At 38.6% G+C, this 16,133-nt stretch overlaps 1 protein-coding gene across 1 annotated transcript in view; it reads right to left on the bottom strand.

The window, feature by feature from the left end:
• LOC121899360 (alpha-2-macroglobulin-like) overlaps window positions 1–14,428 on the bottom strand; it is a 33,947-nt gene extending 19,519 nt beyond the window's left edge. Inside the window, 10 exon segments of the mRNA XM_042415124.1 lie at window positions 2,017–2,166; window positions 4,046–4,191; window positions 4,608–4,629; window positions 5,230–5,271; window positions 6,075–6,299; window positions 11,789–11,965; window positions 12,071–12,180; window positions 12,284–12,401; window positions 14,096–14,234; window positions 14,367–14,428. Coding sequence (XP_042271058.1) covers window positions 2,017–2,166; window positions 4,046–4,191; window positions 4,608–4,629; window positions 5,230–5,271; window positions 6,075–6,299; window positions 11,789–11,965; window positions 12,071–12,180; window positions 12,284–12,401; window positions 14,096–14,125 — 1,020 coding nt within the window. The 5' untranslated portion in view covers window positions 14,126–14,234; window positions 14,367–14,428.
• Between the last annotated feature and the right edge of the window lie 1,705 nt (window positions 14,429–16,133).

The raw sequence follows: 16,133 nt of genomic DNA, 5'->3' as shown, positions 1-16,133 counted from the left end.
CATACAAAGAATGTGTCTTGGTGTTTGCTCCCAAAAAACACAACACAGAAGAATAAAAATAGATAAAAGTAAGTTAATATTAATAATAGTGAAATAATCTAAATAATACTAAACTTAAATTGAAATTTTAAAGTTTATTTACATAATAGAATAGTAATAGTTTTGAAATGGGATGTAAAACTTGAAATTAAATATTGACAAAGGAAATGTGGACTGTGCTATGGACAAAGAAATGAAGTGTATGAAATATATGAAGGTGACAAGAGTAACAATTAAATGTGACATGTACATAAATGATTAAATAATGTAACAGTGGAGGTTGAATGTAATGCACATTCTAAAGTTCACTTTGATGAAATATATGAAATAATGAAAGTATATGAAAGTAATATATGAAATATATGAAGGTGATATGTGAAAGTGCAGGGATTAAATGAGGAATGTGAAACGTAAAGTCTAGTTTGATAACCCTGTCTTCATCCCATTTATATGGCCATATACAAGATGGTACAACATGCTTTATTGGATGACGTGGCTCAATATTAATTGATATGTTTTAAGAAAGATGATTTCATATTAAATATCCTCAGTGACATATTCTTGGAAATATGAAATTAAAAGAGCAACTTCACATTTTACAATTACAGGCTATAAAATGCCTTTTCTTAACAGAGACAACGGTGTGTGGATTCAAGTTGCAGCAAACGGAAGCAATTTGAAATGGAATGAAGTCCACTGACGGCAGACAACCCAAAACAGTAGTTGAACATGCCCACAACACAATGCACTTCCTTAGCCTATCGCTATCAAAACCTGACAAAAAAACTTTATTTCTCAGAATCGAAGGAGAAATTATTAAAACTGATGACCATAACATTAACCTATTGTATTGTTGAGTTATCAAGAACACTTTTGTGTTTTTGTGTTGAGAAATGTTAAAGATATCATTAAAAGAAAACCTTAACATGGTAAAGAAAATACTTCTGGGCAGCAGGTCCTCCACTCTGCCCACTGGACTGATGCAGCCCATTGACTGTGGCTACTGATAAAATTAAAATAAATAAATAAAAACAATTATGAAATCTTGTGATTAAATGTTGAGTAATGTAGCAATTATAGTTAATAAATGAATAACAAACAAGAAAAAACAATACAGCTTCTATGCTCCAAAGTCCCGACTGGCAGAAAATAAAAACTAGGTGCAAGCATAAAACACACTTCCAATTGAAATACATTTGTTTGAAAGTCATGCTGACTCACGAAAAAGATGGAAAATTTGAGTCCATGTACACGAACATATAGATTAAATTTCGTGACTATTTCACAAACTGCTGTGAGACTGGGTTGTATATGAAGAAGGATGTAGTGAGGTGTGATGTCACCCATTGGTTTGCACTGGAGTTGGTTTGAAGCCCAGCTTATGATTGCCGCCATCTTTTCAGTTTGGAGCCAGGACCTTCCAAATAAGGAGTGCGTTGTGTTGCCTTTCACGCCCTGGAAAGACACCCCGCTACCTCAGATCCAAGCTAATGCTATCTTACCGGAAGTGCTGCACACTTGGGCTAACGTTAGCTACTTAAGCTAAATTGTGCTAACGGGGTAGGTATCGTAATCAAGTAACATTAAACTTAGTGAAATATTGAGACCATAGTCCGACTCAGTGTGAGTCCCGGAGCTGGGGAAAGCAGCAAGTGAGCCAACTGTCAATCACAGCTGTCAAACAACGCTTACACGGCAGATATCAAAGCTACTATGAGTCAAAATGACCACCAGCACACTTATTAGAGGGCCTGAATTTAGAGATGGAGACTGTACTCCAACTTAGTACTTCCAGAGAGAAGTTCATGCTTTTTGAATAGGAGTCATTTGGAGCATCTAGGGGCCCTTTATCGTACTTCGGCATTAACTTCAGACTCAAGTTGTGGAAGTTGTTGCTTGTTACAAACCCATTGATGTAACACAGAACACAATAAATAAACAAAATAATCGCATGCATCTGCTGTGGTTGATTTTGACCTTGTCTACATTCAGAGTCTTCCCTGGCTCCTTAATGAGGACGCTCTGGTCGACAGCGCTCACGCCACACAGAGAGTCTGGATGGGCCGTCAACTTCAGGATGCTTTCTTCTCCTGGAACAGCTGAGGACGGAGAAAACTCCAACAACACCTGAAACACATACACAATCAGATGCACCATAATGACCTTTAGAGCTGTAAACCTGCTGTATTTTGCTCCAGTGAATCATCTGATAGAAGTAGTTATTATAATATGTATATAGAAGACACATTTTCTTATTTTTAAGATGATAGACTGATTGTTCACCCTCAGATTTCTGTCCAGGAACAGGCCAATTTGTTTGTCTGGAGGCATGATGGATCTCAGTGGTAAATGGAAATTTATCAAACTTATCTTAAAATGTGATTAGATTCAATATGTAGCTGATTTGGCTGATACAGGGACAACCCATGTAGCTCATGATTTTCTGTTCTCTTTCTTAAGGTACAGTTACATTAGCCTCTCATCTGACAAAAGAAAGATATGAAATGAGGCGTGCAAGGGGAAGTTGTTATCATCACACCCCACTCCCTGCTGAGTTTGGTGCCTCCTTGTGGGGAGTGACAAGGTCCAAGCCTAGATGGGAGATATCATCACTGTACATATTTCCATTTATATAATAATCCATTCAACTTGGGTTGAAGCCTGCACTCCAACATATATCCAATGCACCACTTTAATCATGGCGGTGTATTTAAGCCCTCAGTACTCTGCTCACTCTTTAGCTCCATGCATGCTGCCGCACCACTTAGCCAACTCATGGAACAGCTGGGAGTGCGGAGTGACGATACTAACTTCACCTTAGGGGAAGGTAAACTGGATGGTGGATAGGGTGCTGTCAATCAGCTTTGCAGCCAATTTTTCCCAGTGGTTACTCACGGTATTGCTGCAAAAAACACCCCTGCAGCCTAAAAAACATTTTCCCCATAGACCACCATTGTAAATGAGACTTCTATAAAACTGTTGACAAGACACCCTGAACTGCAAACAAGTTCAATTATGGCTCTTTCTGTTGTGAATTTTTGATCCATGCAGGTTTTATATTTATAAAACTTTCCTCGAGCTGAGAAAAGCAATTTAAAAATCTGTGACGTTGCCACAATGTAAAGGGCCGGGTGGGGCCAGTGGGAGAAACACTGCTGTGCATATTCAATAGGCTACACAGCACAGAAGCAAACTCGGAAGCTAGGAACCTTTATTGCCGTATGCGCCAACCGAGCAAAGGAGGGTGGAGGTGGAGCTTTTGAAATTCTACATGAACAGCAGTTGCAGTATTTGACACCATATTTTTCAGGTGGGCCGTGTGGAAACAGGCATGCAGTAAAAGAGTGAGCAGAGCAGTGACAATATAAGTACACCGCCGTGATTAATCAAGTTGGCTGCCTGAACTAACTGAAAGATTTTGCTTCAGTTATTATCACTCCCTGGCCCTGCTGTGCTGAGCTTGGTGCTTCCCTCTGGGGAGTGATGAGGTCATAGCCTGGACACCATACATCAGCGCTGTAGTTATTCTACATTCAAATAATAATTCCACGTGAGTTGGTTGACTTGACTGATGTTTTGGTTCTAATGGGGGTAGTAACTAAATATTGATCCGTGGGTTCACATATGAGAGTGATACTGTGGTTTGCAGCCTGTCCGTGTAATAATGCCCTAAATGGGGTGATGTCACTCTGCTAGAACACTGCAATGATACACTGATCGACCATGCAAATCGGCAGGTGATAGTTGAAAAAGGTGAATGTTGAGTCAGCACAACAGGAAATGTGCCCTTGAATTCGTCAGTTGTTCAGGCTTTAAATGAAATGGAGATCGGACATCTGCAGGTTGGTGCTTGTGTGACTGCACCTTAACCACTGGGTTTGCACATACTGTTGCTTTTCACAGCTGAATGAAACCACTGTGAAAGTAGAAGCCTAAACATGAGACTACACTGATATATCATTTTACATCTAAATCTACGTCATCATCTTCTTCTTTTTGCACTGACCTTGTGACTTAAGCATTTCTCTGTGGAGAAGTCTGCACTGTGGGCTATTATAGTTTCACTGGGGAGGACAGCATAAGCAACAACCTGGACCTCTGGTGCCATCTCTGGAGACACTTTCAACTGAAAGGACACTTCCCCCTCAGTCACTGAAAAGCAAACAAAATGTCATGGTCAGCCATATAAACCAACACAACACAAATCCTTTACAAATTCAAAGTACATTTACAATTTTAGGTCTTGGAAACTTTCATTCCCTGGACCAAAAACATGACTTTTGATTATGTCTAAGTAAGAAATGTGTGGATCATCCATGTATCGGCTAGTTGAAGTGCTATAGATTTAATTAAAGTTCTCTCTCTCTCTCTCTCTCCCCTTGTCTCCTCTGTCTTTCTCCACCTGGTGTATGAAATGAAGCAAAATTCTACTGGATATATGTTGGAGTGCAGGCTTCAACCCAAGTTGAATGGAAAAACATAAAACTGGCTTGAGAGTGTTTCTGCAAATCTGACTTTATGGGTAGATAATTCTCACTTAAGTCATTTTCAAAGCCATCTTTACCTACCAGGTTCCTTTTGCACTGTGACCTGTGAAAATAAATTGAATAGTAGGTTATCATTTTATAAATCTTTTGTATATATGTTACAAATGTTTTCAAACTAAGGGGTCAATGTTTGTTATCAACTGAATGTGATGTAATGTCATTGTCATTTTGGGGATACATGTTGGTGAAGAAATCCTACTCCTAGGCTAGTTGAACTCTTGAACTTGTTTCTATCTGAGGATTGCTTGCTGACCTCTGGGGTTAGCTAGAGATATCTTTGTCTTAAACGTACTGTTTTAGAGACCATACTTGTTTGTAAGAAGGTGTAACGGTTTGTGGAAGTGTCCATTTAGGTACCAGACTGTTTTTAGCTTTGCTTCTGGAGAGGTATAAAGCTGTCTAGTTTGGGTTCACAATCTTAAGACAAAGGGCTGGCTTCAGGGAAAGGGCCAGCTGAACAACATGCTTTCTCTCCTAAAATACAAGATGGTTGTATTTTTGTTTGTGTTTGGACATTTGTATAATTGTTACTGATGATGTGAGGGATTGTACAGTGTCTACAACTGCTTCAACAAGTAACAATGTTTAATGCTTTCTTTATGTCTCCATGTGCCTCTTTCTCAGGAAAATTTCCACAACAGACCTTCTGAAGTTCTTGCTTGATGATGGTTCCTCTGGATAAGATCTGGTGGAAATTAAGAGAAACATGAACTGTAAACTTTCCAGAGAGGGCTGGATGTGAGGGAACTTTGTAAGAGCAAGGTGAACTTAATCCTAGCTGTACTTCTGTACTGAAACTTGGATAACAAAATAATACTCTTGCCGTTCTCTCTCCGTTCTCTCTCTAATCTCTATTATTTTGTTTGCACACCCTTTTCAGTGCATTTTTATAATTGCTTCCACCCAAACCTGTGATGTTGAAGGTAAAAATAAAAAATCAATGTACGAACATGTATGATGTAAACTGTATATATGATTCTTAAACACCACATACCATAGAATTATTTTGAACATCAACAACAACTGACCCAGACTACAGCACAAGGAACTCAGCCTGACTTGGTCTCATCAGTCGATTCCCAAATCTTAACTACAATCATGATGTGTGTCTGCCCCTTTAATTTAAGGTTCTGCTCAACTGTTTGGCAGAACACATTTTGAGTCACTATACCTTATTGAAAAATGTGTTGAACTTCACTTGATTGAGCCATCTCTACCACTTGGTTTAGGTATGCTATGCTAAAAAAAAAATTCACTAGATGCCTTTAAATAGTGTGACTTTTCAGTTTGCTTCCTTACAAGAAGTTAGCAACAAATAAGTCACTCCAGGAAAAAAAAAACATTGATTGTTGCTATTATTGTCTCAAGGAAATAAAAAATGCAAAGAATTTTTTTTCCATTGCTTTTTTCAAGGGTTAACAGTAGTTTGTAGTCTCAGTTGTTGTGATTTATCACCAAGTGTACACACACTTTACACCCAGCACTCACCAAACACATCACATCCACAGAGCCCTGGGTCTCTCCTACTATAGTGTATTGGATGGAGATGGGCTCTTCTCTTTCACAGGGAAGTGGTTTCTCCTTCTTCTTCACCTCTAGAAAGCTGACCGTTTTAGAATGAGGAGAAAACGGCCGGACCAAGGACAGAGTGTGTTCTGCTCTCTCATAGTGTGGACTTTGGTATGTTTGCTCCGGGCGTTGTGTCAGGCTAGCCTGGATTGTAGAGAAGAAGTGCTATTAACCAGCTAACAACACAAATGATAAAATATATTCCATTTATTACTAATTATCATTCTTAAAAGATTATTGTCAGAAGCAGCAAGCTCACAAAGAGTCTTTTAACATTGGCTATTCTGTAGTGATGCCTAAGTTAATGATCCTTTGCTAACTCCCTCCTCTGAACACTGTCCAATTATAGCTTAGCAACAGGCAGGTCTGTCAAACAAAGTCTCTTCAACATGTTGAAACAGTGTGCATAAGACAGTGGTAACAACTCTTACAAGAACTCTTAATTTATTGATAAGCGCCCACATTATCTTGATTCTACCCATTGACTAATGGGCTTCATAATTGAGTATAGTTTACAGTGAAGCAAAGTTTCCTCACAATTTGCAATGTGTGTTGCAAAAAGATGATGGTTAATGATTTTTGACAATTTTTTAGTTCAGTATTGCTCAAATTTTTGCTTTTTTATTATAAACTCCACCCACTGATTAATCACACTAAATTTCATGTGCTGACTTGGAAATGAGCCGTGATCATGCTCAGTCAATTGTGACTTGATATCTTATATTTTGCAGAAAATACTTTGCAGTCAATGACTGGCTGAAGTCTTGGAGCCATAGACATCAGCAGACACTTTGTATCTTCCCTGGTGATGCTCTCCCAGGACTTCACTGCAGCCACCTTCAGCTCTTCCTTGTTGTGGGGTCTCTGCCTTTAGTCTGGTCTTCAGCAAGTGAAATGCAGTTCAGTTGGATTGAGATCAGGGCAATGACTCAGCCAGTTGAGGAAATTCTACCTCTTGACCCTGGTTGCTTTGGCTGTATGTTTAGGATTGCCGTCCAATGAGTTTTGATGCATTTGTCCGAATGTGAGCGCACAGAAGTGTCCTGTACACCTCTGCATTCATCCTGTTGCCTCTGTCTGCAGTAAAATCATCAATAAATGCCAGTGTACCAGTTCCATTGGCAGCCATACATGCCCAAGCCATAACAGAAGCACCATGTTTTACAGGTGAGGTGCTATGCCTTTGGTCATAAGCTGTTCCTTTTCCTCGCCACACTTTCTCCTTTCCATCATTTAGATAGAGGTTGATTTTTGTTTCATCAGTCCATAGTGCTTTGTTCCAGAACTCTACTGCTTTCGTTTTGTATGTTTTTGTGAACTGCAACCTGGCCTCTCTGTTTTTGAGGATTACCAGGGGTTTGCATCTTGTGGTGAATCCTCTGAGTTTGTGGTCATGAAGTCTTCTCTTGATTGTTGACAAGGAAACAATTCTGTCTACATCCTAGAGATCAGTTTTGGACAAGTTACTCAGGAAGTGTAATAAGTTACTTTTTACTTATTACTAAGTAATAATATTACTTTACTTATTACTTGGTATCAAAAATAATTAGTTACATTACTTGTTATATTACTTTCATTACAAGCGAGCTAGCTGGAGAGTGGATGAGGAGAGCACGCAGTGGCAAAGAGGAAGCCGGTGAATGAGAGGAATAAAACGTTATTTTCTGATTGTTTCACTGTGGTGTCATATAAACAGGCCCACCCCACACCTCCAAACAACCCTGCAGAGGTGCGCCGCAACGCCTGATAATGGTGCCACAGCCGCTAAATACACATCATACGTGTACTATGGAAGTAAGGTAAAAAGAAAATAGAAAATAGAATTACCATAGTTTAAAATTTTTTTCCAAGTTTTCATGTGTGAAAAGACTAGGGATGTGCAGAGAGACCAGTATTTGTATTTGTACCTGTATTTGTTGAGGCAGCAAAATCATTTGTATTTCTATTCAAATAAAAGAGGTTTCAAAATCCTGCTTTTGTTTTAATTATGCTTTTAATTTAAGAAAATTAAAGTGTTGAAATAAGTGTTCATCTACCTTAGGAAGGAGGTCCCCACAGTTTTTTCCAAGTTTTCATGTGTGAAAAGACTAGGGATGTGCAGAGAGACCAGTATTTGTATTTGTACCTGTATTTGTTGAGGCAGCAAAATCATTTGTATTTCTATTCAAATAAAAGAGGTTTCAAAATCCTGCTTTTGTTTTAATTATGCTTTTAATTTAAGAAAATTAAAGTGTTGAAATAAGTGTTCATCTACCTTAGGAAGGAGGCCCCCACAGTGGGTCTCGAACTGGAGTGCACTTTGCAATTGGACTACCTCATTAGTATAAGTGAATTATTTAAACAGCATTTGTATAGGAATGACTCTGTCCCAAGCTTTTTGATCCATATAAGCGGTTGGGCATTGTAACCGTGATCACTATAAGTGATCTTATGTGTTTTGACTACTGATGTGTGGATAATTGTACTGACTGCTTTAAAAACAAATATTGCAGTAAGATCTCTTCCCTCTTATCATGAATGGTGCAATGCAACAACGGTTGAGAAATATAGGCACACCCTCACAATGACATCTGGAGGGCCAGCTGTCATCCTTGATAAGGTGCCTTTCAAGGCAAGTGTCCTTGACATCAGGACTCCAAGGGTTGGTCATAAAGTCCCATAACAACAGTTTCCCCTTGTAAGATGCTGCTGTAAGCGACTTCATGATGGTGCAGTACTCCTGCAGGAATTGGTAATCCTTGTCATTGAGGCATTTATTTCCCAGTCTAACACACAGGCCATTCAGCTCATGAGAATTAATAAAAGGAAACCATAAAAGGAATTCCACCTTGTGGATGACAGCACCAGTAGCTTTCTTCTTCCAGTTCAGAATATGACAGGCTTTAAATGCCTTGGCAAAATTTGATGCATAGTCTGTCTCAGTGGCTACAATTTTGCCAAGCAGTCCATATGATGAATGAATGAATTCTATCTCTGTGCCAATAACATCAAATGTGTGCCTGCCTCTGATTCCTTAACATGCTATGGTCCAAAGTTAAACTGTTGATCCAGTGAACTGTTACACCCAGAAAGCTTTTGTTGTTAGCTGTCCAGATGTCAGCTGTAGTGGAAACATAGTCTACCTCTCCGCATGTGGCCTTCAAATTAGATGCCATCACCCATTTTCTCTCAAGGTAGCCAGCAAATGTCTTTCTGTGTGGCAGCTTGAAATCGCTCTTTGTTGGTATTTTCTCTGTAATGCGTCTAAATGAGGGTGAGTCTGAGGGTGAGTCAACTGTGGAAATAGGTAACATTTCCACTATGATATACCCAGTGACGAGCCTCTTCAGATCTTGTCCACTTAATTTCTCTCCACCAACACGTCCTGCTCTGAAATCCAATTTCTGTTGTTTATCCAGTGCTTGCATCACTGGCAGTAAGTAAGTAAAGTAAAGTTTATTTGTATAGCACCTTTCACAGATATAAAATCACAAAATGCTTCACATTAATGAAAAATATCATAACAGACAGTGCAGGGCTGACAAGTTAAAATCACAGCAACAACAAACAAATGAGGACAGAGACACACAAACAAGTACAAAAGTTCCAAAACACAGACAAGGAAATAAGCCACTATTCAGACAGGCTAACCAAGAGCCTAACTGAATAGGAACATTTTCAGCTGCTTCATAAAGATTTCACAGGACTCTAGGAATCACAGTGATAAGGGAAGAGTATTCCATAATTTGGGTGCAACAGCTTGAAAAGCACGGTCACCTGGCGTTTTATAGGGCTTGAGGGACAGTCAGTAATAAAAAGAAAAGAAAAAAGAAAGAAAGAAAGATAGAAAGAAAGAAAGAAAGAAAGAAAGAAAGAAAGAAAGAAAGAGAAATAGCAGCAAAACTTGTAAAAGAAATTATAGGTCTCAAACTCCATAATCACTTTCCAGAAGGCCTCAGTAAACATGAGAGGTATATCATAAAAAGAAGAGCTTCACATTTTGTGCTCAAGGGTTAGTATTGATGTTGGTTAGTATTGATGTTGTATACCATCAATCACAATAATTACATTTGTTCTTTTGTATTAAGATTACATTGAGCTTCTCTTTGACTAGATGGACTTCTTCATTACATTTGCTGGAGAAGAAGAAACAAGCAAGAACATTTAGGCAAGGTAGTGCTATCAGCAGCTATTTGAAGAACTGAGCTGCAGTAGGTATGGATCATACTGTGGTGTGGAAAAAACTTGCGGTGATCAGCCCCTATTACTGGACTAGAATGGAAACTGACATCCACAATTGGGTAAGTTAGAAGGGTCACCCTAATTTACCTCAGTTTTTTACATGAAGGCCTACTTACCAAAACAAGCAATCTGTCAAATCAAAGCAAGAATTAAATTGATTCTTCTTTTTTTAAAACACAAGTACATCATATGTGGGATATCCCATTTCCTACACTTATTGTTTGACCAAAGGCCTATGACATACATAAATTTGATTTTTTTTTTTCTTTTTTTTTTGGCTTCAGGTTGCTCAGTGTCCAGATTGCCAAGCAAAGCGAGCCTAAAGGAAAAGACAATACAGCCCAACAGCGGTAAGGTTATTTGTGCAACTGAATGTCCCTGCAGCTAAATATGCCTACATACCACCTGCTTCCTATGCAGATACTTGATTAACATCCAACCTTTTCAGGTAACTAAACCATTTGAATTGGTTGGGATCAACCTACTCAAACTCATTATATCTGAATGCGGTAATCGATACATTTGTGTAATGGTTGATTATACGCAAAGTAGGCAGAGACCTATCCTCTGAAGAATAAGTCTGCAGAGGAGGTGACCAATTGTATTCTTGATTTTGTATACAAATTTGATGCGTAGCCATAATGTAAATGCTGACTTCTTTTCTACAAGTGTAATTTAAAGTACATTTCAGACTCTGTGAAACCCTTGGCATCAAAAGAAGCTTCTGTTGTTCTGTTCATGCATCATGTGTCATCTGCAATTAACTGCTTTTTTTTTTGATTTTCCTTAAGGGTGTCATTTGTTGTACCATCTGGGATAAATTTGATTTTGGCCTATTCAGTATGAATAAAATCGGGTTTAAGCTGTTGCGTTACACCATTGTTATTGTCTTGTTGAGTCAGCTGTATAAAGACAATACTCAGATTCCCATATTATGTGGAAAAAGTTGTTGGTCAACTAATTCAACTACTGAAGCTTCATATTAGCTTCAGTTGAACCTGAGAATGCATTTTTACACAGGACCAGGGCTGTTTTATTGTGTCCCCTTCTCTTATATTGGAACGACATCAGTAAGAGATCACTTACCTGCTGGTATTAACAAGACAAATGATTACAGCGACCAATAATTCTGCCAAGATACATATGGGCATATAAGTATTGTATTAAAATAGATTACACAACTTCGAAAGAATTGACAGCTTTTGAAACATTGATGTTACCAAATGTCTCAACTTTGCCCATAAGGAAGGTGTTGATTCACTGGTGGTGTTGCTTCCACTCTGGAGATTAAAAGCACTCCAAATTAAGGGGCATGTTGTGAATGACAGCTTGTTACTCTAGCTTTTGCACCACTATATTTTACCGTTATCATGTCTGGCTATGCTATTAAAATACCAGAATTGTTGACTTACTGTTAGCTCGATGTCTTTGTCGTAGTTAGTTGTGCTTAATGAGAAAGTGGCGATACCATTGCTGTCAGTAGTGAGGTTCTGTAGTAGAGGTCCTGTGCGTCCTGACCAACTTTCACTCTTGAACAAGAAGACCAGTGTGTCAGGAATAGGTGTGTTATTGAAGTAAACTGCTTTAACCTGATGAAAACAAAAAGATATAGCACCGGGAATGCACATGGCTTCAGTTACACTGTGTATAAAATCATAACATCTCTAACATCATAAGTAACATCTCTCACTTACTTTTCCCTCCACATTTGATCCTTTCTCATAAATCTTGGGTGTGTCAATAAAGGACAGCTTTCCAACAACGTAAGAAATCTCCATTGTTTTCCCTTGTGAGTGTGAAGTACCTGTAAGAAAAGCCTCCATGTTAAAACCATGTGTATGTCATATTGTTAAAACATTTTATAAAAACAATAGTTTAGTTATTTTTGGAAAATAATTAAAACTTGCCTGTCCCCTGCTCTTCCACCATGGCTTTGAGATACAGTTTATCCAGCAGTGGCTGTTTGCCAAGTTTAGTAAAAGTGGACATCTCAATCATAAATGTGGCACAGCCATTCTTTCCTGTCTAGATAGAACAAAAATAAATATATAATATTACAACACGAGCAGAATTGTAGCTGTCATCGTTCCACATCGAACAAGACTAAGAGTCTATATAATATGCTAGCCACTGTGTGAGGCTGCTCTTAAGCACAGCAATGCTCTGAGCAAAATCATTTCGCCAAACCACTGAAGCATCTGTAAACTTCAGAATGTGTCTGTGCAACTGGAGACAGTTAATGTGAACCTATTACTATTAAATTATGCAATCCAAACTAAAGATACATGTGTTGATTTCAAAATGAAGCCCAAAACTCCAATTCAGATTGTAATCGAGGAACAGGTCATTGAAGAGGTTCAGTGCTCCAAATATTTGGGTACTATATAGATCAGTTGAAATGTAGTGGTAACATGACAATCTGTAAAAAGGAGCAGCAACAACCACAAGGTTAACCGGTTTAGGGTTTGTGGAAAGTGAATGTCATTGTTCTACAATTCCATGAAAGAGGCAATTATCATTACTTGGTTTGGTATTTAACAGAATTTAAAATATCAACATCATGGGGATAACCAGTCAGGGGATCAACAAAGTTTTAGGATTCATCCTCTGGGATCTATGAATGTCTGGTACTGGTAAAAGGATTTGTTAGGACTAGGGGATTTAATTACCACAAAGACTTCCAGCTGTACCAGTTATTAACAAGCCACAACATAAACTGAATGCCCTGGTTGCCAACAACAAAGAATGCAGGTTTACCTCACACCCATTTAACCACTTAGTAGGGACTCATGAACCAGACATAATACCTCTTGGTAGTAACATTTAGGAAGCACACCTCGCTCAAAGACGGTGTTGGGCGTAGCGTGTTACAAAGTAACATAAAAAAATAATCAAAGGTATGCATGCACACTTGCGCAACAATTGCATGACCTCTCATGACATGACTTTGGCTAGAGTGCCGACACACACACACACACACTTACGGGAGAAAAGACAAAAATGGCAGAGCTGTCTGAACTTTTGAGAGGTAGAGGTAACGTAATGTAACGAGTGGTGTCATTAATTACCTTTCACAGGGAGTAATTAAGTAAAGTAATGTATTACTTTTTTTTAAAAGCACTTGCCTCTGCTCTGACTCATCTGGAACAACCCTTGTGCGATGGTGCATTTTCATGACCTCCGCTATTCCTCCCACAGCTGCACACCTACAGCTGTACCAGCAGGTAACAGGCCACAATATACACTAAATGCCTACAGTTGGTGATCCAAGATGGGGTTTAGCAGCTTGGTCCAATTACTCAGGATCGAGTGGAGCAGCGGTAAGGCCTGCATCTTTTCTTCTTGTTGGCAACCACAGGCATTCAGTTTGTCCTGTTGTCTGTTAGTAGCTGGTACAGCCTTACCAGTAATTCAGTTATATTTATGGTATTGTGTCACTGTTATGTACCCATTTCAGGTTTCACAATTCTGTTCAGAAACAATCAGTTGATTCTTGATTCAATAAATAGAAAAAGGGGCACTATTTACATCATTAAGAATAAAATAATTTTGTAAATCTGTGAATCCATCAATCATTGCAGCTCTTATGTGAACCATTTTTTCCTCCCAACCCTACTTTTGTACCAGGTTGTAGTTCATGTTAAATATGTGTTGTATATTTATATCTTGTGTTACGTGTATTTTCTTATATTTTGTGTCTTAAGCTAAAGCAACTGTACCTGCTTTGTCTCCCTGTAGCACGGGGGCATCGTGCTCGAGAGTCCCTCTGGCTCAATAATGGTGATCCATCGATGAAGCACTAGAGGTCGGCACAGCTCAAATTTAACACTGCCTGGCACAGGCTGTCCATAAGTATATCTGATTAGATGGGAAGTTTAATAAAATCACTACATTGTTACAAAGGGCTCACCAACTCACCAATACAAATTTAGTTTTATATCATAATATGTCATGAGGCAAGTGTATCTGTGAGAAAGTCCCACCACTTACATTGCACAGACTTCAGCTTTGATTTCCCCCTCTCCAATGCTTATTTCATCTGATGCATGAACTTTTACATCAAATTTTGGCAAAACTGGGGACAAAATATGGTTGTTATTATTTTTCATTCATTACAAACTGTTGAATGAAAAAAGGAATGTAACTCACCATATTTCTCCACCTTGAATTGGTGATTTATTTTTTGTCCATCAATCCACACAACGACATTGTAAATTCCCTCACGTGCCTCTGAGTTCAAGGAGTAAGACAGCTGCAATATTTTACCATTGGACATGGTGTTAAGCCATTGTCCAATCCGGTTGCTTCTAGCATCCTGTTAAATAAATCAAAAGGAAGAACATGTATTTACTGAAGGTTGGGGCTGGGCAACAGTGGTAACTTTGCTAATGTTAAGTATCTCATTGACTCAAACATCCCCCAACATCACTGTTAAAGGATAGTTTCATTTTTTTTTCAAATCTGAATACAATACTGATGTGCCATTATATACATGGAGATGGGTCTTATTTGGTTTAACAATTCCTACTCTCTATACTGAAGCTAATCTAGCTAATAGCTAAAAAGTTATTCTTTTGGAACGTGACTAAACTGTAAGAAATGAGGGTCAAAATCCAGAGTCCTCATTCTGTGCAAATATACATTCCAAAGTTCAGATGACACTAATATTATGCTTCAGCAGCATCAGTTAGGTAAGTTGAGTGGATATTCCAAAGTTAATCTGTTTAACGATATTCTCTTTTTTTTGCTTCCGTTGACTGAAGTTCCTTGCTGAACTGTGGAAGTTGGAAGCTGGAAACTGGAGTATTTTTGCAATCTGTTTTTGGACACTTTTGTTTTGGGGTCAATCTCCAGCTGTTCTTGATGTCCTCCATATCACCTCGACTTGCTCCTGCGTCTGTGCCTGACATGGAATAAGGTTTGCGTCTGTGTTGCTTTCCAGAGATTTCCTTTAAGAGATCTTAAAAGGACAGAGTTGTGGCTAACAGCTGGTCAAATGGACATAATTACACCATTTGTAAGTCTCAGTAGAAGAGGGGCTGAGATAAAATGTTACAAGTTGATGAGGGGGTAAGTGTAAATAAATACATAGTATGTGCTTCATAGGGATGTGCAGAGAGCCCAGTATTTGTATCTATATTTGTTGAGGCAGCAAAATTATTTGCATTTGAATAGAAGTGGAAAGAGGCTTAAAAATCCTGTTGTTTTTTTTTTATTACACTTTTAATTTTAGAAAATTAAAGTATTACAATAAATGTTCATGAATAAAACTACCTTATGAAGGAGGTCCCCACACTGGGTCTAAAACTGGAGTCTCCCAGATCATAGACAACTGCGCTGACTACTCGGCTAAAACTTTACTCACCGCCTCATTGCAGACAGACCTCTATCTATTTGTACACCCATAACACAGAGATAGCATACTGTGTAACATGTAGAGAAGAACTTATGATTATTGCTTTGCACTTTTCATTTATTGCCTATTTTTTATAACCTAACCTTTGGAAAGGAGAAGGGGAACAACAGGTTATGGAGAGTCCCTTGGGAGCATCTTTTGTGTCAGTAGCTCAGCTTTATCTCTGGGGGACACCCCCAACTCTGGGAGTGATGTCAAAATTAGGAAATGTGTGTCGTGTAACAGGTGGATGTGACTCCTCTTATTGAGACCTGCTGATTGACGTAACAGTGAAGCAGAGGACAGAGACTGAGATAGCCATGTAACCAACCTTTTGATATTGGTATTTGACATGTTTTTTT

The sequence above is a fragment of the Thunnus maccoyii genome, chromosome 6, assembly GCF_910596095.1.
Source record: "Thunnus maccoyii chromosome 6, fThuMac1.1, whole genome shotgun sequence".
Classification (NCBI taxonomy): domain Eukaryota; kingdom Metazoa; phylum Chordata; class Actinopteri; order Scombriformes; family Scombridae; genus Thunnus; species Thunnus maccoyii.
The sequence above is the reverse complement of the archived record's forward strand: the minus strand, read 5'-3'. Positions and strand labels throughout refer to the sequence as shown.